The sequence below is a fragment of the Silene latifolia genome, chromosome X (genome assembly GCF_048544455.1).
Source record: "Silene latifolia isolate original U9 population chromosome X, ASM4854445v1, whole genome shotgun sequence".
In the NCBI taxonomy this organism is placed as follows: Eukaryota; Viridiplantae; Streptophyta; class Magnoliopsida; order Caryophyllales; family Caryophyllaceae; genus Silene; species Silene latifolia.
Genome location: NC_133537.1, coordinates 308,732,192 through 308,757,310, shown reverse-complemented (window position 1 = coordinate 308,757,310; position 25,119 = coordinate 308,732,192). Strand labels below are relative to the sequence as shown.

Below are 25,119 nucleotides of genomic sequence, written 5' to 3'. Positions count from 1 at the left end.
TCTTATGATGTAAGGAGTGGCACTTTATGGTGAGTATGAGTCCGGTGGGGAGGACATGAGTTATATGTGGTTGTGATAGATAGTGGAAAAATAAAAGGAAGATCGGTATGGCTTATTGAGGTATAGAGCATCTTGTATGAAACGGGATGAGTGATATGATTGTGTGTGGAGTAATGTAAAGGTAAGTGTATATGGGCAAGGGATGATGCGAGTCTAAGGAACATAAACAGGAAAAGGTTGAAAGGAAGGATGTGAATAATGGCAACTCGAGATGTGTAAGGAATTAGGGAGGGATTTGGTTAGATTGTGTTGGTTAGGAGTGTATGTAATGAAAGATTGTTGTAGAAGGATGGAGAAGAGTGGTATATAGTGAACTTAGTGGAGACATGTCGCGACGTGGATTTGCAGATAGGGAGTGAGTTTGGGAATTTGCATTATCAAGAGGTGAAACTAATGTGTGATTTCCTTGGGCAAGTAAGGTTATGAAATGAGTTTTGGGATTTTAAAAAAAAAAGGAAGTGATTGGAGATCAGTGTGAGTGATGTGAGTGATAGCATGAGACGGTCTAGACTATTTGGTGATAAGGGTGAGTGATGGCATGATAAGAGAGGATCCATGATAAGAAAGAGTGAGATGACACTGATATGAAATAATGAGATGAGAGTTTTGGAGCAATGAGAAGGTAACCGAGGAACTAAAGAGTTAGGTAGAAGTAATAAGGAGTTGAAGGGTTAATTGAGTTTGTCGAGTGTAAAAGAAAAGAATGAGGGGTGTAAAACTAGGAAAATGTTCACCGAGGTTATGTGACATAAAAGTAAGGAATCGTCGAGATGTATGATACTATCATGAGGATTTGAGTTAACGGTTACATAGGAGTTCCAGGCCGACATGATAATCATGAGTTTCGAGGAATTAAGGAAAGTAAAAGTTGGGTAAAGAATTTGCACGATAAGAGATAATTGGTGGAGAGTTGGAGGACAATACAATTAAGATAGTATGGGGAATAATGTTGAGCTAATTTTGTTGATGGGTTTGATGTTCGTTATTTAGGTTGTTAGCTAAAGATAGGAAAGAAATCGTGATGTTTATAGATGAGTGTAAGAGGCTTGATGTCCGGACGGTGGTAGTGTTGAGTTATTGTTGCTAGTGGTTAAGAGTAATGATAAAGAGGAAAAATGGCCAATCTAACGAGGGCGATTTTGTAGAGACCGGATTGATATGTATGGTTGTGAGAAAGTATAAGATGTAGTCTTAGGAGGCGGTTTCTGCTAGCGAGTGTTAGTTATATGGTTATATTTGGCAGGAGGTGATGGTTATGCGAATGGGAAAATGTGTTATGAGGGGCTTATGAGTTAAGCTCGGGCAAGAGGTAACCTTTACCACGTGGTAACTTACGTGTTCAGGATTGACTAGTTGGATGTGATTACGGGTCTATGATTTGTATAAATGTTTGTGTGAGGTTCTGACCTCACAAGAAGTGGTATGGTGTGATAATTATGAAGTTGTTATCTGAATGTTCTATATGTTGAGTACGGTAGCCTAATTGAATGATATTCAGAAAGGTAATAATTTGATTGATCTAGCATGACTAGTTATAATTTTATGTGTATTGATAACACGTGTGTATTCTGTGAAATGGTAAGGATGATGTTCATGAGGTGCTTAATTGTTTATTCCATATTAAATGGTGCGTTGTGACCTAGTAAAGCGGTTTTGAGTAAGTTTTATTGTCCGGGAAGTTGTACCGAGTCAGTGCTTATGAGAATTGTATGTGGTTGTGATGTTTATCGATATGGTTGTTGTGCCCCGGGTGGTGATCCGGGTACGGTGCCTCGTGTTGTGATGCGGGTATTTTCGCACTGAGGTGCGGCTGTTGGTGGCGGTGTTGCGATGTCGTCACCGGTTATGGTGACGTAGGCAGGGTGATTACGATACGAGTTTTCGAAAGTACATACCAGTTATACATAGATTGTTGTTTTGTTTGATGTTGCTTCCTGTGAGTTTCGGGTTGTACATATAGACTGTTGTTTTGTTTGTTGATGTTTCTTGCTAGTTTCGGCTTGGGAGTGAAGGTAGAGTATGATATGGAAGAGAGTTGTGTATGTTTTTGTTGTTGTCATGGTATAGTGATATTCTGTTGATGGGACACAGTTGTGAGAGGTTTTTACAGAAATTTTGATCTTGTTTTAAGATGAGGCATCGGTAGACATAGTCATGGCAAGTGATCTGTGGAACATGTGTTGTTCTGATATGGAAGCTGTAAGTGGTTCATAATCTCTTATTGGGATAGTGAGTATAGGGTGTTGGAAATTAGTATCATGTTAAGTGATGAATGAGTTTTGCGGTAATAAAAGAAAAGAACTTGAGGATCTAGTGTGAGTGTATGTAATAATTGTGGATCGTGAGTTATGAGTATGGAGATATGTGCAGGTATAGAGGATTATGTCGTTTTGGCAGTAATAAGGAACAATTGAAGTTTTGGTCAAGCTAAAGATTTTGAGGTATAGGTTAGGTGGTGTGACGAGTGAATTGAAGTATGAGAATTGTTTAAGTAAGAGAGTCTTAGATATATGCATGGCGAGTGTTTAGATTATAGACGGTTATCTTTGACATGCGGTGATGATGAGGATAATGAGAAGATATAGCTAGGATTTAGTATTAGTGAGTTACGAGGACTAACATTTATCTTAAGAGCAGTAGGATGCGGTAAAGAGAGTTTGATGGTTGTAGATGTTGTAGTATATTTGGAAGTTTGAGTCTTAATGGAGAATAAAGGATGGTTTTCTGTTGTGGTTGATTTTGTTAAAGGTCATAACTGTGCTTGTAGTAGTGTGATGTTTAGGAATGGGAGAATATTTCAACAGTGTTAACAGTTGGATGATGATATTATGAGTGTGAGTAAACTTCGAGGACGAAGTTCCTTTTAAGGGTGGTAGAATGTAACATTCCGTTTGATGTTTATGAGTGTTTTGATATTGGATTTGCTAGTGGATGATATATTACGGAGCTAGCAGCGTTTGTGGACGGTAGTTGGTAGTGTATGGAGTTAGCGTCGAGAGAGATATAATGGAGTTGGTACGATATCGTGAGCCATGTTGTGGAGGTAGGGATAGTTGGTGGAGTTGGTGTTACGAGTTCATGTTTGGTAGGTTGGGGTTTTGTTTTGAGTTCTTAGTTGCGTTGTTGTGTCTTGATCGAGTTAGTATGTTTGTTTTTGAGTATGGGTTGAATTTCGGGGACGAAGTTCTTTTTAAGGAGGGAAGACTGTAATACTACGGTTTTCTATGTCTATGGGTACTCTATCGAGTGGGACTTACTCTGTCGAGTAAGTATATTTTTATACGAAACAGTAGTCTGTTTGATGGGTACTCGATCGAGTAAGGGGCACTCGATCGAGTAGGTTACTTACTCGATCGAGTAGGTTACTTACTCGATCGAGTAAGTTACTTTTACGGGTTGTTTTTGATGGGATTTGTTAATAACGCGTGATTCATATTTAAAGGTTTCCGTCACTTTAGTCATCACTTTTACTTCTTCTAAAAACTCTTCAAAGAGAAAAGAAGTTACGTTGTCTCCATCGTCACATTATTATCAAATCCCAAAGGCTAAGGTTGTTGGATCGTCACGTTCTTTACACCGTTGAGTTCGTCGTGTCGAGAGTAAGATCCTTGTATAGTTTTTATATTGTTTCATTGAGTTTGGTTAAAACCCTAATTGAGTAAATTGGGGTTTGGGGAGTATTGTGTTTATTAGATGGTGATTGTATGATTGCATGTTTGATAGGAGGTGATTTCGTTGAAAAATGATTATGATTAGCTGATTAAGGTGGTGGCTTTGTTCCGTTGAAGTGCTTGAATATCCTTAAGTAGATATATCCCACAGTAGGTTGAGATTAGTTGCTGATAAGATTCAAAGAGCTTTGCATCTTTGGCTTCAACGTTTAAGAGATATCATTGTTGGACTTCTCGGAAGCTCCTTAATCGCATGCTGAAATGAGGGATGCCGGTAGTTCATATCTGGACATGGACCTAAGGACATAGTTAGAGAAAGACGTTCAATATAAGTGATGTAAGCAGGGCCGGCCATAAGGGAGTACAACCTGTTCAATTGAACAGGGCCCCCAAAAATTTGGGGCCTCAAAATCTGATTGTGCGGCCTAATAATAACTGTACAAGTGACAATATTTACTAAACCATAAAAAGTGACAGTGTAGTATGAAAGGGGCCCAAACTACCAACATACGTACGGAGTATAAATCTTCTTTGATTGTTGCGGTGTCTTTTTTGTTTTATTTTTTATTTTTTAAAATTTTTGCAGGTAGCTTTTTATAACACTTTGGACAATATTTTTGTTTTTGATAATTTTTTGTTGATTAAGTGGTTCAACAATTTATTCTTCAAATAATATTCTGAGTATTTTGGTAGTCCGGGCTTAGAAAATTTATTTGTGTAGTCGTGAAAAATATATACTCCCTCTGTCCCGGTCAATTGTTGTCATTTGGTTTTGGCACAAAGACTAAGAAAAGATAAAGGGGTCAAGTACTAAATGACAAGTGGAACAAATTGAATGTGAATGATCAAATTGTTCATTAAGTTCATTCTTAAAATAGAAAGGACAACAACTCACTGAGACACCCTAATATGGAAAAGGACAATAATTGACCGGGACAAAGGGAGTATATCTTTTTTTTAATAAGTATATGTATTCCTAGTCGTATTAGTTAGGGCCTCTTATAAAGATTCCGTACAGGGCCACCAGAATCTCCCAGACGGCCCTGGATGTAAGCTATCACAACTGAGAAGATAAGAGGTTTCTCTATCCTCGACGATACCAAATCATATGTGGTGTTTTTTTTTTTAAAAAAAAAAACTCGTCGTATTTGGAAATTTACTGTATTTTGTTGGTGAAGAAGTTAGGTGTTAGATCTTGTAAGAGTAGTCCAAAGTGGATATGATGTAAATTTGTGTACTGGAACTGTGTAAAGCTTCATCTTAGTCGGTCATTTATCGTTGATTTAGAGTTCTGAACTACACCTCGAGTCTTGCTATTAAAACACTTATTATTGTAATACTGATAATACATTAACATTGTTGCTATACCGGTTATTATTATAACAGTTATTACTTTAGAATTGTTACTTTTTTTTCATTGTTGTAATAATGTTACTACAACATTTTTCCTTTATTTTCATTATAGTAACATTGTTACTATAAGGTCTGTAACTTGGTTACAATAATATTTGTTACGGTAGCGGGTGTTTATGTAATATTGTTATGGTAATAGTGTTACTCTAACATTGTTATTGTAATGTGTTAGTCTTCAAAAAATTCTTAAAACATAAATTTAGATTTAAAAAAAATTATAAATCATAAAAAAATAATTACTTCAAAATTTTGTGACGTGTAGACAAATGCTATCAAAGTGGTATGCTTTAAACTGGCATGAACATAAAATTTTGAGAGGTTTATACTCAATAATCTGGCACAAACTTACGTTATACTCTGCTAAATAATAAAATTAAAAATAGTATGGAATGTTACAACATCAAAAGTAACAATGTTACTATAACCGTGTTACTATAACCGTCTGACTGTAACAATGTCACTATAAAAGTGTTACTGTAACATTGTTATTGAGATATTGTCATCAAGAGAAGAGGCTACAAAGATGTGCCACACATTCCTACATTGCCAAGTCAATCTTGGTCCCCCAATTGATGGAGATGAACCCTTACTGGTCTGCAGTAGCTGCCGCATCTCCAGCTTTGATCATTGGCGCCCAGCCGAACAATTGAGACATGCTTATCAACTGGTCTCTTCTCTGGGACAAATGTGGTCAACCCTGCCCAATATAATAAAGGACAACCTTTTATTCTTCTCTGGACAACTTCCTTTGTCTACTTCTTCAAAGGATAAGTCTCCACAAGCATAAATTCAACAGGTACAGCACGGTCCGACATTCTGTTTCCCAATAGGCAAACAATAGGCAATGGGTTCTGCCCGCCCTTGTGCTACATCCTTCACAATTACAACAAGCACAACATGGTCAAGTCTATTGCAGTCCATGAAAATGCAGCAAAACCATATGATTGCTAGCATGTCCATTACCTCTTCAACCTCTTAAAAACATTTCCAGAACCAACAACCGCAGCACCAAGGAGGTGATGCTAGCAATGTCTAGAACCCAAATCAGAATGCTATCTTGCATAACGTTCAAGGGACTAGAGGTCGGGATGTCGGTGGCGAGGACAACCCATCAAGTCATGATAGTCGGAACCGGCCCAGCATGGGTTTCTATGGCCCAAAATTCCTATGCCCTTTCATTCACCTAATTTTGCGCTGCCACCTTCATAACTTGGTGGTGGTGCTACCAATAGTCTCAGAGTCCCTAAAAATAATCATGGTGACAATAAGAACCAACAACAACAACAACAACAATCGTAAAAAGCAGCAACATTGTTTGCTTCTCATTTATTGTAATGTTTTATTACTGAGACACGGTTACTTTAACATTGTATCATATGGCATGTTTGTAACACCATTAATGTAGTGTTTTAATCGCACCATTACTTTAACATTGCATCACGTGGCGAGTCAGAGTAGCACTGTTATTGTAACACCGTTATTCTAATATTTTTACTCTAAAACTACTAGTTTAAAATTGTATCAAGAGGGAAGTAAGAGTAGCATTGTTATTGTAACATCGTTATATTAACATTTTTGTTGTAGCACTGTTACGCTAATATTGTATCACAAGGTGTGTTACGGTAACACTGTTATTGTTGTATTGTTAGTATAACAGTGTTATTGTGAGTTCATAAGATCTCCAAAAACTCAATGGTTAGAGATAGCTCCTACAAGTCATTGGAGTTACAATAGTTAGTCTACTAAGTACCACTAATTATGTTATAGAATAACACCAGCACTTCATTCATTTGAACAATACCATTCAAGCTATGAAAGAACATTATACTTATCGAAGTTGTGCTGTATGCTATCACACCTGGATCATTTGACAAATTTTATTTCAGAAATTTAGAAATTCGAGCAGTAATATCAAGAGCACACATAATAGTGTGTGAACATAAATCAATAAAAATGAGATAATCAATTATATCATGTACACAAAGAATCGAGTATGACATGAAAATGATGTTATAACAAAGAGTAAAACTCATAAAATGATCAATATTAACATAAACCTCTCGATTAAGCAATAAAATAGCACATAATTACTCAAACTTTAAATCAAACAATATTAGCATAACTAAATCTCAAATATCAGAATAATCGCGTATAATCACACAATATAACTTTAAAAATGGACATAAGAACTAAAACTAATAAAAATAGTGTTGACTTTACCTCTTATTTTTGTCGTAACTATGAAATAATCAGATTCGTGATTGATCGATTTCGATTGAACTTTGTACACTTCTCCTGATTTTCAGAGACTTTTTCGGGATTTTTTTTGTTGATTTTAGGGGTTTTGGTAAGGAGGGAGTAGGGGAGAGAATGAAAGAGGTGAAATCTGATTATTTGTCAGGTTAGGTTTTGGGTAGGGAAGTCTAAGAGCATCCGCAAAGGTGAGGCTCCCCACAATTTCTCTTTCCTTTTTTTATTCGTCCACCTCATTTTCCACTAACTTTTCCATTTACCCTCCCCATTTCATAACTACATCAATGCAATAATGGGATTCCCCAATTCACACACATAAATTTGGGAAGCTCCCAAAAGTAAAAAAAATTGTCTTACTTTTTTGTTGGGGACCTTCCCTAAAAACAGTGGAACCCCAAAAAATGGGGAGGTTAGTGCAACAATGAGGTTGCTCATTTGAGGAAAGAGAAGGTAAAAGGGGAGCTTATTTCCCTCCTTTGCGGATGCTCTAACTTCGACGTGGCTTAATGTAAAGCGTTAGATCTCGCATCATCCAATGGCCTATAATTACAGGACGGACTGACCTAAGATGTAATGTGATTAAACTTAGGAATGGCATCAGGGCCGTCTCAAGAAATGTGGAGGCCCGGTGTAAAAAAAAAATATATAAAGCCTCAAATTTAGAAAACCGAAGTGGTTTATATAAAATATTAATGCAAACTAAAACTTATTCGTGAATTAAAAACCGATAAAACAAAGTTGTCTAATCTCCGACTCTTTGGCTCGTTGTTCTTCCTTGATTCAATAACTACAAATGCATTAAATTTAAGAACAATTTTGAAAATTCAGAACGTAAATAAACAATAAGTCAATAATAAAAAAAAGAAAAGAAAAAAGAAGACAAAGATTCATAAGAAATCGACATCATCACCCAAAACTAAACAATTAACCAACTGAAGTATATACATATACATACATATGCTCGTGAGCTTTTATTAGGTAAATTCAAATTTAAACTTTTTTTAGATCAAAATCGTTCAAATTTAAAATAAAAATGGCTCAGCCTTATAATGTTACTCAATAATTATGAATACCGTATTGAAATAAGAAATTCATTAAAATTAAGAAGAAAAATTACCTATTTCGATCTCTTTGAAACTCAAGTGTAAATCTGGGATTTTAATAGATGATTGAAAATAATTGTTGCAAAGTTTTTATTTTAATCACATTCTAATTGTAAATTTAGAGTGATTTGTGAAGAATTGATATAGAGATGGTCATTTAAAGATTACAATAAAACGTTTGAAGGGAAGATTAAAGAGCAAACTTAATTATTTGGGGAAGAAAATTAATTAATTGGGGAAGGATTAATTATTTGAGGAAAGAGATTGTATTGAGATTTGGGAAATGCAATAATCACCCGTGGTTTCTGCAAATCTGCTCCATTACTTTTTTTTAGTCATATGACTGATTATATGAGAATGGGAAGATTTGGGCCCCAAAATTTTGAGGCCTAGTGCCATTGCACATAGGGCGCCATGGGTTAGACGCGCCTGACTACGCCATCTCCGGTGCCGCCCGCATCCTCACCACCACCTCCTCCTCTACGGCCACAAAAACGCCACTTCTTCATCCCCCATCACGGTTGATGTTCCCATCACCTTCTTTTGGCCCTTTTGTTCTCCCCCTACATCAATCAATTAAAACTCAAAGCTCAAGATCCCGATAAGCATTGCCGACGGCTCCTCGATGCCAACAACCGACGACTAGTTTCGTATTTGATTTTAAAGTTCAGTTTGTAAAGATGAATACTTGTGCTTTTAAATGAAAAACTTTATGTTTTATGTTGAAAATTATAGGTTGTGATTTATGCTCAATTGAATGTTTTTACTCCCCCATATACATATTTTAATATCTTAATGTTTTAAGTTCAAAACTCACTATATTAATTTGAAACCTTCACATGATTAGATGAAAACTCAAGGCTTTTAATTTTGCTTTTTTATTAATAAAAAAATGAGTAATGTTTTATTTACGTTAAGTGAGATTTTAGTTTAATAACTACTGAATTTAGTTTGAAAACTTTATGTTTTAAATTAAAAGTTTATGGGTTTGAGTTACTAAGTTCGTGTAGGGGTCATATTTTTTGCTTTTGGGTCAAGTATTACCCAATGTCTCTTACGGTTTATTTATATATTACACAAATGCAAATTTTAATAAAATTATTTTCCATCATAATTTAAGACTCTAAACAGTTTTTAAATCAAATTTAATTTGACCAGACCTATATTATTGTACCAATACGTTTTATAACTCGTCATCCCTATCATCATTTGTTTTCTTCATTGTTTTTCCTTCCTTTTCTTATATATGAGTAATATTTTACATTAAACATTTTCTACAACTATTTATAGGCTGTGCATTTTTTTATCAAGGTATTTTGGTAAAGTTAATTTAGATAAATTTTACTTTTTCCCGATGTATAAATAGAGTCCAATATCGATATATTTTTCGAGTTACTCTTATGTAAGACGGTTTTACTTTAATATAATTGTAAAATGGGTCCAAATATAACTCTATATGTGGATAATATTTACTGCTAAAGATCATGTTTTACGATAAATTTGTATTAACACCGGCTTACCCAAGTCCTTGTGGTATTTTTCTTACTAAAATTTCTCATTAACTTACCTCTAAATTTTTCAAATTTTAATATATAATTTGGTTAAAGCTACTTAATTTACAGATTTCAGTTCACAAATATGCATACGTAGGATTAGTTTTTATTCTGCAACAATAAAATTACGTATTGGTTTTTGAAATAACTTATTCAGTATTGTAGTGAAAAAATGGGGTGATGTATTGTGGGGTCAAAAAAATAGGAAGAGAAAACTTATTCAATGTGGAAAAAATGAGTTAATCTTTAAGAAATGGTAAACCTCGAGTTGGAGGAAAGTGAAGATGAAGTGTAAGAAATATAAGATGAGAGAGTAAAATAAGAGAGAAAATAAGTTGTATATATAATCAGTTGTATAATACATTAACTGCCCTAAAAGCAGAAATGGGTGTTGCAGAAGGAGAGTGAGTGGTACAAAAAGTAGATGATATAATCTCTTACTACTAAAAGAATCTCTTATATACTAACAAAACAATAAAAATTCTCAGTAATTTCCCCCCAAAAGGAATCTGATTAAAGAAAGAAATATTACTTTGTTTTTATTAAGTTGTTATCTTTTAATTAATATATAATCTTTTAATCATTGTGATATTTTTTTAATTAAATTATAATCTTTAATTAAAAAAAACTGATATAAATCTAAAAATTCGTATATGAAAAACCTATAAATTGATATATTAGTTTTGTATAGAAAAACCTTACCACGTACTTAATTCATATAAAAAAATTATCAACTGATATTATTAATTTCGTGACAAAAAAATTATTTGAGAAAATTTATAAATTGAAATCATTAGTTTTCTGCTAAAAAGATTCATTAAAATACGCATTTTATGACTTTACTCAATTCTTTTGTTTAGTTTTTCCTTTCAATTTTTAATCGATCTTTATTATAATATGAAAAATTAATAACGTGTAGTATGAGATATAAACAATTTACTAAAACAAATGAGCAAATAGAGTCCTAATTAAAATCCGGGTTTTTAAACCATTTAATAAAAATTAAATCCAGGTTTTTAAACCTCAACCAATGCTTCCTCCTTTCTTATACGACTTGCTTTTACTGTCTAAGATTAGAAGATAGTGTCCTAATTAAAATCTTAAGTACACCTTAAAAAAGTAAAATAGTGTGAGGAAATAGAGTTAATTTGTACAATTATTTCATATTTGGACATTATGTGAATATGAGACATAAAAAATTTACTAAAATAGATGAGGTAGTTTGTAATACTCCACTGAACCGAAGACGATATTCGGGTGGAGTAACCCCTTAAAGAGGTCCATTGATTGGCTTAAAATCTGACTAGTGCTTAAAGGGATTGAAAGTACTACTCATTTCAACAAAGTGCACTTTCTTTTATGGTCATCCATTCGAAAGAACTCCAAAGTTAAGCGTGCTTGACTGGGAATAGTCTTAGGATGGGTGACCTCCTGGGAAGGTTCCCGAGATGCGCATGAGTGAGGACAAAATGCGCTATAAAGGACCCGTGTTGATATGTGGGCCACGTACACAGCCTGACGAGCTACCGTGAGTGACCGCTCCCGACCCATGGTTTGGGCTGGGGTGTTACATAGTTACTATATTTACTCTTAAAAAAAGCGAAATTGATAGATAAAGATCGACGTGCAATGTCAAATACGAAACCCACTATCACGACCTAGGGTATGCCATTCCGTAGATATACCTCATACGATATGTAAAGTACATATATCAAATGAACATTGCTTCAGCTTGATGTTGATCATAAATTATAAGCTATCATAAATTTCTTATTAGAAGTCCATACTTATAATTTTTTTTGTCCATCCTCAACATATATCTATGAGGAAAATCCTTACAAAATATGAGTCAAGCTACGCCACATTACACATGGTGTAAAATAACATGAGCACCATGTTGGGGCTTAAGAGTAATAACACTAGTAGGAGCATGAACATATGATGGTGAGAGCTCAAATGCAAACCTTTGCAAAATGATTGACAAGGCCATCTTAGATTCAACAAGTGCCAAATTTTGTCCAATGCAAATGCGTGGGCCGCCACCAAATGGAAAGAATGACATGTTACCGTTAGTTGCTTTTCCAATACCTTCAGAAAATCTCTCGGGGTTGAATTCTTTGGCATCATTTCCCCAATATTTGGGATTATGATGAGCATGGATTACAGATAAATTCACTATCGTACCCTTTGGTATGTATAAGTTTCCTAATGTTGTATCATCGCCTCTTATCACTCGAGTCAGAGTTGGTATTGGAGGATACAACCGCAACACTTCATTTAGGACCATCTTCATCTGTTTCAAAATATAGTGTCCATTGAGTGGCGAGTAATATTGTGATTAGAAATGTAAACTCATAATATAATTAGAATTTTTACTAAGTCTGTTACGATTGTATAATATGGTCAATGACACGTACTCTTTTATTAAATAAAACATATAACCTAAAATGAGCTAGTTGTCACAAAAATTAAAAAGACATGTAATTTGTGATAGAAATATCTACTCTACTATATTAACCTTACCTGTCCTAACTGTACAACGAGTAGAAGTACAATCAAATCAGATGAATCCATATGAATGAATTTTAGATAATTAACCGTTCTAATTTCATGTGCACTATGTGTGCATGGTTACGAATCATACCATACCATAACATAGTAAAATATGATTGAGGCATTCTCGTTTGGATGATTACCATGATTAATATAAGCGTTAAGACTTGGGCGGCTTCCACCCTTCCCCAATTATTAAATTGTTGAGTAAGAAAAAAAAAAGAAAAATTAACATAGACATATATGAAAATAATGTTTCATAACAAATGTCATACTTCTTATTGATTATTACTCGTAGAACAGTTTCTTCTACTTCTGATCTGTGACTATTGTTTAACTTTTTAACATTGTTTTTTACACGTTTTGTGTTTTCTATAAGACTCTCATATAATATTTCACCCAAGTAAATAAATTGATCACGAATCGTTCATTTTTTTAGCATAGTCTAACAATCTTGGGCACATAGATAGCATAGGCTTCCATGAAAAAATTTAAAAGTAGTTTCATTTTGTGATTAAGATATTTAAATCACTAGGTATATTGCGTGACATATATTGTGAATGTTGAATATGTATGAGGTAATTGATATACAGTACCAATATAAGGAAATTTTTTCATAATCAATACCAATATAATTAATAATTAGTATCAAAATATTAATTTTTTATACGATAGGTACCAAGTCGCCTGAAAATTTCATCTTAACCTACTCGATAGAGTCCAAAAAAGCTATCATTTAAGTACAAATTTCACTCACCCATTTCCAAAATATCTCTTTTAGATGAAAGCACCTATAAAGTAGGAAAAAAAATTAGAGTAAAAAGACAACTTTGTACCTATCGTAGAAAAAATCAATATTTTGGTACTGATTATTAATTATTGATTATGTTGATATTCATTATTAAAAAGAGGACTAAAGTTGGTAGTGTTTATATATTTACCCTAACCTGAAATAAAATCCAAAATTTTAAAATATAATGGGTATCACAACAATGATATTGTGAATGTCAAATAACTATATTTTAGGCCGTAAATTTAATTACCCAATATTTTTATACGGAGTACTTCACTATCGTTGTTGCTCATCATACAAAACAAAAAGGACAACAACGTTGGAGTTAAGGGAATTAAATCGACTTACTATCTTTAAACGATGTAAACCATCGTAATCAGGAGGGTTCATGCCAAATGTTGCAAGAATTTCTTGACGAGCCCGAGTTTGCCAATCTTGATGCTTACTTAACAAAAGTATTGTCCATGCTAAAAGCGTAGACGTTGTCTCGTGTCCACTAAAAAGGAATAACTTGCAGTCATTAAGTAGTTCTTGATAATTAATAGTATATTTATTACCCTCTCTTTTCTTTGAAGATGCTATCAAAATCCCCAACAAGTCATCAATGCTTCCTCTTCCCTCCCTCATTGTCCTCTCCTTTTTGTCAATAAGTTTTTTCATTAGACTTTCTATTAATGCGTTCTTGTCTTTAATCCTCTTATTCCTCTTTGTTGGTATATACCTATATGAGCATGCAATATTACCCAAATATTAACCATAATAAAACTATTCAAGTATATATAAAATTCTAAAAATTTATGATAATGTTAAGAGTTCGTTTGATAACTTAGAGATTGACACTAGTAACGTCAAGGTTTGAAATTAAGGAGCTGAAAATATAGTTAAATTTTTTATAGTTGGTAATACATATACTGTAAAACTTACTTGGAGAAAAATCATAAACTTTTAACTAGTATTTTCAGAAGAAATCTCATGGTGACAACCCATGTTGACCCCTTTACTATACTACTAGTGTTTGAATTTTGGAAGCGGAAGTTAATGAATAAGATGCTATCAACATGGATGGTTTTATTTAAATGTTCAATGTGTATGATATTACATGATATGTGAGGAGACTAGTAGGAGCAATCTCATGAATAAAAGTAGAAGCTTAGAAGCTCATTGGTATTGTTCGGACTCCACCTTTCCGAATGCATAATCTTTATTTATAATGGTGGAAATGTTGTTTAACTACATTCACGAACATACATGAAATTTCTAGAACGTACATTTCCTAATTAAGTTTTACATGCATTGGTGTTTTTCATTTAATATTCTAGATGTAAAAGTGTGTTTTTTTTTTGGGTTATTCTACGTAGTGACTCTGTGTTTTTTATTGCTTATCTTTTTTATATGTTCAGGGTTACCAGCTAGAATTAAAAAAAAAAAATACAGGGTTATCATGTAGAAATACCTTTTATTTTTTCATTCTATTCATGTCTTTATTTTTGCTAAAATTATCAATTTCATAACAATTTGAAAAAAAAAGTGAATTTATTTATGATCCACGGTTTCATTTTATATGCATTAAAAAGCAGTAAAAATTTTGGGAAGAGCAAAAATTCAATATTTGATATAAGATGACTTAGTAATTCTTCGTTCATTTCCAACCAATCAAAAAATGTATTATTTTTATGGGAATGTTTGATTTCTTGATAAAATTGTACGTTAAAAAAAATATTCCTCTTCAATTTTAATCTTTTTTTTTTTTATAATTTTTCGTTTCAATCTTAGTATTTTGAGTACTCATGCTACTAATATTGATCAAAGCACAATATCTGATAGAATATGTATTATTTTGTATTAGTTGTAAACTAATAACCGTGCCCTCAATCTTAGGAGTAGACTTAGTAATAGTCAATAATATCCCATATTGGTCTCCTAAAGAATAGTATGTGAATAGGACACTTACTTCTAGTTAGTTAGCACTCAGAATTGTATATATATCTTTGTACTTTATTCAATACTTTATTCAATAAAGCCAAGCATCTAATTCCTTTATGGTATAGACTTTTTTCGTGCTTTCTCTGCCTCACGCATAAACACCTCTCTCCTTCTCTTCTTTTTTTTTCTTCCTCATGGCTTCCCTACATCCTGCTCTCTCTATTACCAACATCAAAAACCTTTTCCCTGTTACTTTAGAAATGGAAAATGGTGAATATGCTACATGGGCAACTCTTTTCGAGAATCATTGTCAAGCGTATATGGTACATGACCATCTTACCTCCGCCGTCGATACAACTCTTTCGACTGCTGAGAAAGCACTTTGGTCCCGCCTTGACGCTTTAGTCCGTCAATGGATTTATAGCACGATTTCCACCGATCTTCTACACACTATACTGGAGCCGAAACAAACGGCAAAGGATGCTTGGGAGCGTTTGGAAGGCCTCTTCCAAGATAATAAACACTCCCGTGCTGTTTATGTTGGGGCTGGTGTCCTTTACAGTTAGTGCAAGGACTTATAAATCTCTAAAAGGATCAAAGGGTATACTTTTGTATCATAATCAGTTGGTCCACGTTTATCAATAACGGTTGGCTTGCTAGATAAGTTTGACGTTATTGTCATACAGATGGCGGTGATCAACTGGTCCCTAAAAGTCACACCTATAGGATACGTTTGAGAGATGTGACGGTATGAAAATACAGTCATGTAGATGCCAAATTTGACTAACCAGTTAGTCCGAGTTATTTGACTAATAATTAGTCAAAATGTGATGTTGAGATATTTTATTTAATACGGATTAAATAATAACGGCTAAGGCGAATTAAGCAATTAATTCGTAAATTAAATATAAGCGATTTATATTTGATTAATGTATATTGAATATAATTATACAATATCGTCTTTGTCGGACATGTATTAATATTTCAACTAATCCGTATTATTAGTTGATGCTTTAATAGCCGATAACCGATGACGATTTATAACAAAACCGCGTCATATACATTTTAGCGATTTGCGAACCAGACCATGAGCTAAAACTAAAAGGAAGTGGAAGCCCACTTCCCAAGAGAGCCCATGGCCGGCCAAGTGAGGACAAAAGAGAGGTTTTTCTCTCTTTTGAAACCTAATTCTTTTTGACAAAAATTTTAGGGTTTTGGTAGAGCATTTTCCTCTCTAAACCTAGATCTCTCATCTAAAGAAAACTCACAAAAACGATCCTCTTAATATTGCAAGGCAATTAGAGGATTCATTCTAGCACAAGGGCATTTCTCGGATGATCTTGGGTGCATCATTTAGGAGGAGATCTACTTTGATCTCTCATTGCCAATATGCACTAGGACCGAAGGTTAATTCTTGTCTTTATCGTTTCATTGTTGTTTTTCGTTTATGACAATAAATTGCATATAAAATTTGCGTTATAATCCTATAATTAAAGGGTTTTATACGGATATTACCCTACAAGTGGTATCAGAGCGAGGCCACGTAAATTTTTCTATGTGATTTTCATCAAACGAATTTTGAAGCGATGGATTTTTCTCTAATTTTTGTCACGGCAGCCATTTCTTCATCTCGGCAGAATTTTTTTTATATGTTGCGTTTTTTTTTTCTGTCTTGGGAACCGTGTCAAGTATACACGGTATTGGTTGTTGTTCGTCTTGTTTTCGTTTTGATCTTTGCATATTGTTTTCTAATCGATATTCATTGCAATATGTTAAAGATCCATCAAAATGTTTGCATAAAATTTAGTGCGGCACAATAAAAAATTTTTTTTTTTGTCTCGGCATTTTTTTTTGGAAAAACCGTGTGGCCTTTGTTGACACGGCCTGTTTTTCTGTTTTTTTGTATAGATTTGCGTGCCACACAAAATTTTGATAGATCATTCGATCTTTTGTCTTCAATCGTTCTTTGCATATTGTAATTTTAATCGATAATTATTGCAATATGTTAAAGTTGTTTCAATTGTAATTTCATTTCTATACAGATTAGATTAAATTGCAATTGGGTTTTAACAAATCGTTTTGTTTTGACCTTTTGTTGCTCACGATTTGAGCCGTTTATTTTTTTTTTTTGGCCTTTTGAGGCTCTCGGCATTTCAGCATAAAATAAAAAAAAAAAAAATTTTTTTCTGGGTACTGTTCACGCCCAGCAGTGAAAGAAAAAAAAAAAAATTTGTTTTGTTTTTTTTTTTCGGCCAATTATTGCATGATACGGATTTATGCACTCGCTTGATAGTGAAACGGTTCACCCACGAACAATTTAGTTACTTTAAAACGATTTAAAGTAACGGATTATCATGAATTAAAATTTAGTTGATGAAGCGGTTTTGTCACATAATTTTAATTGTTAAAAGGTGGTTTGGATAATTTAACATAATTACGGAATTATGTCACGAATAAATTTAATTTAGTTGATGCATTTTATTTATCGTTTTTGATTACTTTGAATGCTTTTAATTACGTATTTATTTAATTTTGCAAACGGTTGTAACTTAGTGTGGCCTTAGTAGAACGTGTTACCGTAATGATGGAACACGGTCTTGGTTGTATTTTGAGATCTCGTATCTCCCTTTTTTTTATTTCTTTTAATTACAGTTTTTATTTAGAATGTAAATAGGTTTATATTTTGTAAATTTTAATTGTAATTTTGAGAAGACTAAAGAAGGAGATCGGATGCTCACTCCCGCTGCATGGATAAAGATGGAACATCAAGACAAGCTTTTCGGGTCCAACGGTGGATTCCAAAGTTGTATTATGTTCTTTTTACTAGGATAGGCCACACTAGGAATTTTATTTACGTATTGCATTCTTTTATTTATTTTCATGTAACGATAGTATGCATCATTTTCCGCCTAAAAACCAAACCACCTAATTTTTGCATGAAAACTGACTCATGTAGAGGTCACGCGTTAGTTTTCTATGACATTCTTATGTCACACGATTTAAGCCATCATCTTAATTAATTCATTCACGCAGTTGCTAGTTATTCGTTCACTTAAAATGAATTGAAACTTAGTTGATGGGATCTTTCTCGTATAAACAAAAATTGAGAACGGTCTTTATAGGTCAAACTCCAATGAATCCCTTCTTCGTCGGTAGGCATAATATGACCCCTTCTACGTCGGGTAAGTTGGAACCGATTGACCTATTTTATCTCAACACTATGATCACTCGTACGATCCTGTGATTATGGTGGACTATAGATAGGATTTACGGAAATCTATCGACCAAGAGTTCTTACGAAAGAATTAGCTAAACAGTTGGCTTATCAATTTACGGAAATTGAGTCTTGGGATCACTTGTATTATTCTTGAGGGAGATCAATTATGCAAGTGCAATGAGTCTACACGATTAAAATGAATTTTAAATAGACTTAAATCACCTCGATGAGTTGCTTATTTCGTTTTTGTTTTTCTTTTTCAGTGTAGAACACGCATTTTAAACTGCTAATAACTTAATGGCTGGCATCCTCGATGACCCAATGCCAAGTGCCACATTGGACCGTGAGTCCTGGCTTCGGATCTTCATGAATCAGATGAATCAGTCTACTAGACTGAAGAATGATGGATCAAACTTCGCGGACTGGGAGGCGGCATTACGGAATGCTGCCACTGCTGACGGGAAGCTCAAGTATCTAACTGAGCCCCTCCCGCCAGCCCCAGGTCCCACGGCTCGAGTTAACGAGGTCTCCACGTATAGCGACTTCGTCATGGAAGCGGGTGCGATTAAAAACGTACTCATTTTTGCAATGGAATCCAATTTGCAGAAACGCTTCATAGCCCAAGGTGCAAACAAGATTTTCACCACGCTCACCAAGGAATTCTCGAAAGCACCGAGAATCGTGACCTATGAGCATACCACTCGCTTCTTTGATGCGAGACTCCAGAAAGGCCAACCGGTTAGCCCACACATTCTCAGCATGATTGAGAATGTCGAGAAACTGGAGACGCTTGATTGTAAAATCAGCGAGAACATCGTGATTGACCGCATGCTTCATTCACTCCACGATGGTTTTGCGCTCTTTAGAGCGAATTACTATATGAATGATTTGAAGAAAAGTCCCCATGAACTGCACTCCCTTCTCGTACAAACCGAGAAGGACATGAAGTTCAGTGGGAGCTTGAAACAGGATGTTCTCGTTGTAACAAACAAGGGAAAGGGTAAGGGCAAAGCTCGAGCAAACCTAGCGAGGTAAACCGAAGTTCAAGAAGTCGAGTCCGAGGTAAGAGTGGGCCTGGTGAGTCGAGCACCTCATCAGGCGCGACAAAGAGCAAGAATGAAAACATGGAATGCCATCATTGCCACAAGACTGGGCATTGGAGGCGTACATGTCCTGTTTATCATGAGGACTTAAAGGCAGTCGCGTTAAACCCGTTTGGTATGTCTTCATCCTCTTCTACTTTTATTCATATGATTGAGATTAACCATGCAAGTTACGGAACTTGGGTACTTGATACTGGTTGTGGTTCTCATCTGTGTAATCATGTGCAGGGGCTCCGAAACATCGAACCCCTCGTAAAGGGTGAGGTGGACCTGCGTGTTGGGAATGGAGCACGAGTGGCTGCCGTCTCAAGGGGAACATATGTGATCCAGACTTCCTAGCGGATTTGAGTTATTTTTATATAATCGCTATTATGTACCCAGTCTTTCCAAAAACATTATTTCGGTTTACGCACTTGACAAACTTGGATTTTCATTTGTAATAGAGAATAATACTTGCATTTTCTCATTACACGATATGATTTATGGCAAGGCAGTCTCCATGAACGGAATTTATGTTTTAGATCAGACCACCGAAATATTACACGTAATGAATAAAAAGTTAAAGGTTGGTGACAAAGATCAAACGTATCTATGGCACGCTGCGTATGGGACACATTAATGAGAAACGCGTAAAACAGCTCATCAAGAATGGAGCTATCTCGGCCTTTGATTTTCAATCATTTGGCACGTGTGAATCATGTCTCATCGGTAAGATGACTCGAATTTCCTTCAAAGGTGTTGGAATGCGCGCTGCTGACCTATTATGACTCATACACACGGATGTATGTGGACCTATGTCAATTACCGCACGAGAAGGCTATAGGTATTTCATCACTTTCACGGACGATTTAAGTAGATATGGCTATGTCTACTTAATGAAGCACAAAAGTGAATCCTTTGAGAAATTCAAGGAATACCAGAATAGGGTACAGAACCTATTGGGTAGAAAGATTAAAACACTGCGTTCGGATCGTGGTGGCGAGTATCTTTCTCACGCGTTTGATCAACACCTAAAGGACTGTGGGATTGCCCTACAGTTAACTCCACCTGGAACACCTCAATTGAATGGTGTGTCCGAACGGAGAAATCGAACACTACTTGATATGGTTCGATCCATGATGAGTCACACCGTGTTTCCGACTCATTGTGGGGTTATGCTCTTTGTCACCGCTCTAATACTTAACCAAGTCCGTCTAAAGTCATTGACAAGACTCCATATGAACTATAGAAGGGAACGGTCCCTAACTTGTCCTTTATACGGGTTTGGGGCTGCGAGGCTTATGTCAAGTGGAGATACGAGGATAAGCTCGGCCCGCGATCGGTCAAGACATACTTTATAGGTTATCCTAAAGGAACACTTGGTCATTACTTTTATTCGCCAACCGAACAACGTGTTTTTGTTGCGGCTAGTGCGACATTCTTAGAGAAGGAATTTCTCGAGAATGCAAAGAGTGATAGAACCTTCGACCTGTCGGAGATTCCAGAACCAAATACCGAGCAACCATTGGAGGAACCAATCCCTTCAATCCCGGCTGCGGTTAATATTCCTGAGGAACCTAGGAGGTCGGGAAGAGTCTCTATTCCTCCGCATGACATACATTGGTATGGTCGAGGAACATGACATAGATGACGTTCTACTCTTAACGAGTAGTGAACCCGCAACCTATAAAGGTGCCATGACTAGTTCTGACTCAAAGCTATGGCTTGAGGCCATGCAATCCGAGATGGACTCTATGTATGAGAACAACGTATGGGATCTTGTTGACTTACCTGCTAAGGTTCGTCCCCTTCAATGCAAATGGCTTTACAAGATAAAGCATTCTGTGGAAGGTCAACAAGATATCTATAAAGCACGACTAGTTGCTAAAGGTTTCACCCAAGTGCCAGGTTTGCACTACGATGAAATTTTTGCACCCGTAGTCATGTTGCGTTCCATTCGGATTATCTTAGCGATTGCCGCTTTTCATGACTATGAAATTTGGCAAATGGATGTGAAAACCGCCTTCTTAAACGGCTTTTTGGAGGAAGAGTTGTACATGGTACAACCCGAAGGTTTCGTCGATCCAGAACATCCTAAGAAAGTGTGCAAGCTTAAGCGTTCCATTTATGGACTTAAACAAGCATCTCGGAGTTGGAATCATCGCTTCGACCAAGTGATTAAAGAAAATGGGTTTACTCGATCCGTCGAGGAACCATGTCTTTATATCAAGTCGAGTGGGAGCAAGATTGTCTTCCTAATATTGTATGTCGATGACATACTCCTGATTGGGAATGACATACCTCTCTTAACTTCGGTGAAAGTATGGTTGAAAAACCATTTCCAGGATGAAAGATCCGGGTGAGGCACAAAGAATTCCGGGCATCCGTATCTATCGAGATAGATCACGACGGATGTTATCTCTCGATCAGAGTCTTACATAGACAAAGTCCTAGAGAGATTCAGCATGACTAACTCCAAGAAGGGGTTTCTTCCTATGGCTCCAGGGGTGCATTTGAGCAAGTCTCAGTCACCAGAGACACCGGAAGAGAAAGAGCGCATGACACGGATTCCTTATGCCTCGGCTATAGGATCAATCATGTATGCCATGATATGCACACGTCCGGACGTGGCATATGCATTGAGTATGACAAGTCGATTCCAATAGCATCCAGGTGAATCACATTGGATGGCTGTCAAGAAAATTCTTAAGTACCTACGGAGGACTAAAGATTGGGCATTGACTTATGGAGGCGAACAAAAGCTATGCGCAACCGGTTACGCAGATGCTAGCTTCCAAACGGATCGTGATGACTCGAAATCTCAGTCTGGATTCGTTTTTACTCTTAATGGCGCTGCAGTCAGCTAGAAGAGTTCCAAACAAAGTGTTACAGATTCTACGACCGAGTCCGAGTACTATGCCGTCCGGAGCTACAAAGGAAGCGATATGGATGCGTCAATTCTTACATGGACTATCTGTAGTGCCTAGTTCGAATGACCCGATCACCATCTATTGCGACAATAGAGGTGCCATCTTCCAAGCTAAGGAACCAAAGTCTAGCAACAAGTCTAGACATGTACAACGGAAAGCTCATCTAATCCGAGATTACGTGGAGCAAAAGGAAGTAGTGATAGAAAAGATTGCTACAGATGATAACATAGCAGATCCTCTCACTAAACCATTACGACAAGATAAGCATGAAGGGCATGTTAATTCCATGGGAATTAAACGTGTTCCTAAGTTGTAGTACTCTTTTATGGATTAGATTCATTCTCTTTTGTACTCTATACGACATCATTGTTTTGATATTTTATATATTTTGTTTTTCATGTGGATTTGTACGACAAATTTTGAACACCACAAAGTGAACTGAACAAACATTATATTTTTGGTCCTTAATTGCCCACGTGAGCTGATAACTCAAGGTAATTATTTTGTGACGTTGGTTGATGGTGGGTTCAACGAGCCATAAGTCAACAGGTTGACTGACCAATCACAGAAGCGGGTTATACGGATATCTCGTAGGACACAATTGTGACATCAACGTGGAGTCCTAAATGTTTTATAACATTCGGTGCCCGGTCGTGGATAGGACCTCCATGGTGATCCTAAGAGTCGATTCTTTTGACTAACGACTGTCTCTTGAGACTAAGACAGATTTTGGGTGACTTTGGTTTCTTTCTCACGGTCATCCGTAACAGGGGGCCAAGTAGATTGTTTATGGGTCATTTCATGCTGTGCTTAGATCGGAAGGAGTTCGAGTTGAAGGAAATATTCAGCCTTTATCGGTACTCGATATTTTTCGGGGCCACTCGAGGAGTCAGAATCGAAATGCATGGCCATGCTCGAATACGTATTCGTTTTATCGCTTAAGTTACTCTCTAGTCGGGAAACCACTCTTGATACTGGATCGATTGTAAGATACGACCTTTGCGGATCCGGATCTGCAAATTGTTTTACATTGAGTGGGAGAAATTTTAAATGAATATGAGAATCGGTTATCGCACATACACTTGTATGGACAAGTGGGAGTTTGTTGGAGCTGTGTCCTCCAGTTAGTGCGGATAACGTCATTGCACATACACTTGTACGGACAAGTGGGAGCTTGTTGGGGCTGGTGTCCTTTACAGTTAGTGCAAGGACTTATAAATCTCTAAAAGGATCAAAGGGTATACTTTTGTATCATAATCAGTTGGTCCACGTTTATCAATAACGGTTGGCTTGCTAGATAAGTTTGACGTTATTGTCATTCTGATGGCGGTGATCAACGGTCCCTAAAAGTCACACCTATAGGATACGTTTGAGAGATGTGACGGTATGAAAATACAGTCATGTAGATGCCAAATTTGACTAACCAGTTAGTCCGAGTTATTTGACTAATAATTAGTCAAAATGTGATGTTGAGATATTTTATTTAATACGGATTAAATAATAACGGCTAAGGCGAATTAAGCAATTAATTCGTAAATTAAATATAAGCGATTTATATTTGATTAATGTATATTGAATATAATTATACAATATCGTCTTTGTCGGACATGTATTAATATTTCAACTAATCCGTATTATTAGTTGATGCTTTAATAGCCGATAACCGATGACGATTTATAACAAAACCGCGTCATATACATTTTAGCGATTTGCGAACCAGACCATGAGCTAAAACTAAAAGTTTAAGTGGAAGCCCACTTCCCAAGAGAGCCCATGGCCGACCAAGTGAGGACAAAAGAGAGGTTTTTCTCTCTTTTGAAACCTAATTCTTTTTGACAAAAATTTTAGGGTTTTGGTAGAGCATTTTCCTCTCTAAACCTAGATCTCTCATCTAAAGAAAACTTACAAAAACGATCCTCTCAATATTGCAAGGCAATTAGAGGATTCATTCTAGCACAAGGGCATTTCTCGGACGATCTTGGGTGCATCATTTAGGAGGAGATCTACTTTGATCTCTCATTGCCAATTTGCACTAGGACCGAAGGTTAATTCTTGTCTTTATCGTTTCATTGTTGTTTTTCGTTTATGACAATAAATTGCATATAAAATTTGCGTTATAATCCTATAATTAAAGGGTTTTATACGGATATTACCCTACAGTTTATCTCGAGCACCAGTTCTCATCAACTCATCTTGATGACTTTCCTTCTGTTTATGCATACTGCCAGGAACTCAAGAAATTAGCCGGACAACTTAGTAATGTTGGAGCCCCGGTCACAAATCAACGTCTTGTTCTTCAACTCATTTCGGGTTTAAATGAGAGTTATGACGGAATCGCAACTATTCTTCAGCAAAGTAATCCGTTACCTCACTTCTATGAAGCCCGGTCTCGTCTTATTCTTGAAGAAACCCGCAAGTCCAAGCATGCCACGGCTGCCGGAACAGCCCTGTATTCGGCCTCTTCCTCCTCTGACCAACGCTCTGATAACTCTTCTAATTCAGGTGGTGGTCGCAATAGCTCACGGAAGAATAACAACTGATCCGGTGGTTCCGAAAAAGGTAATAACA

General features: G+C 35.9%; 2 protein-coding genes and 1 long non-coding RNA gene across 3 annotated transcripts; 1 reads left to right on the top strand and 2 right to left on the bottom strand.

The window, feature by feature from the left end:
• Positions 1 to 5,482: 5,482 nt before the first annotated feature.
• Positions 5,483 to 7,540, bottom strand: LOC141617409 (uncharacterized). The gene is made up of 3 exons (XR_012531107.1): positions 7,365 to 7,540; positions 6,108 to 6,387; positions 5,483 to 6,017 (listed from the first exon to the last, which is right to left on the bottom strand). It is a non-coding gene; the product is annotated as an uncharacterized LOC141617409 (long non-coding RNA).
• Positions 7,541 to 11,917: 4,377 nt separating this feature from the next.
• Positions 11,918 to 14,026, bottom strand: LOC141620495 (cytochrome P450 CYP72A219-like). The gene is made up of 3 exons (XM_074437351.1): positions 13,748 to 14,026; positions 12,577 to 12,585; positions 11,918 to 12,346 (listed from the first exon to the last, which is right to left on the bottom strand). The coding sequence occupies exons 1-3, from the start codon at positions 14,024 to 14,026 to the stop codon at positions 11,918 to 11,920; spliced, it is 717 nt and encodes a 238-aa protein (XP_074293452.1).
• Positions 14,027 to 15,582: 1,556 nt separating this feature from the next.
• On the top strand, positions 15,583 to 25,091 carry LOC141620494 (uncharacterized). The gene is made up of 2 exons (XM_074437350.1): positions 15,583 to 15,873; positions 24,780 to 25,091. Exons 1-2 carry the CDS (start codon positions 15,583 to 15,585, stop codon positions 25,089 to 25,091), a joined length of 603 nt encoding a protein of 200 aa, XP_074293451.1.
• Positions 25,092 to 25,119: the final 28 nt, after the last annotated feature.

Bases quoted from the DNA above. Each gene is read 5' to 3' on its own strand.
- LOC141620494 (XM_074437350.1), top strand. From the start codon at position 15,583: ATGGAAAATGGTGAATATGCTACATGGGCAACTCTTTTCGAGAATCAT. The intron at 15,874-24,779 runs GTCCTTTACAGT...GCATACTGCCAG, and splicing joins CTGTTTATGTTGGGGCTGGT to GAACTCAAGAAATTAGCCGG.
- LOC141620495 (XM_074437351.1), bottom strand. From the start codon at position 14,026: ATGAGGGAGGGAAGAGGAAGCATTGATGACTTGTTGGGGATTTTGATA.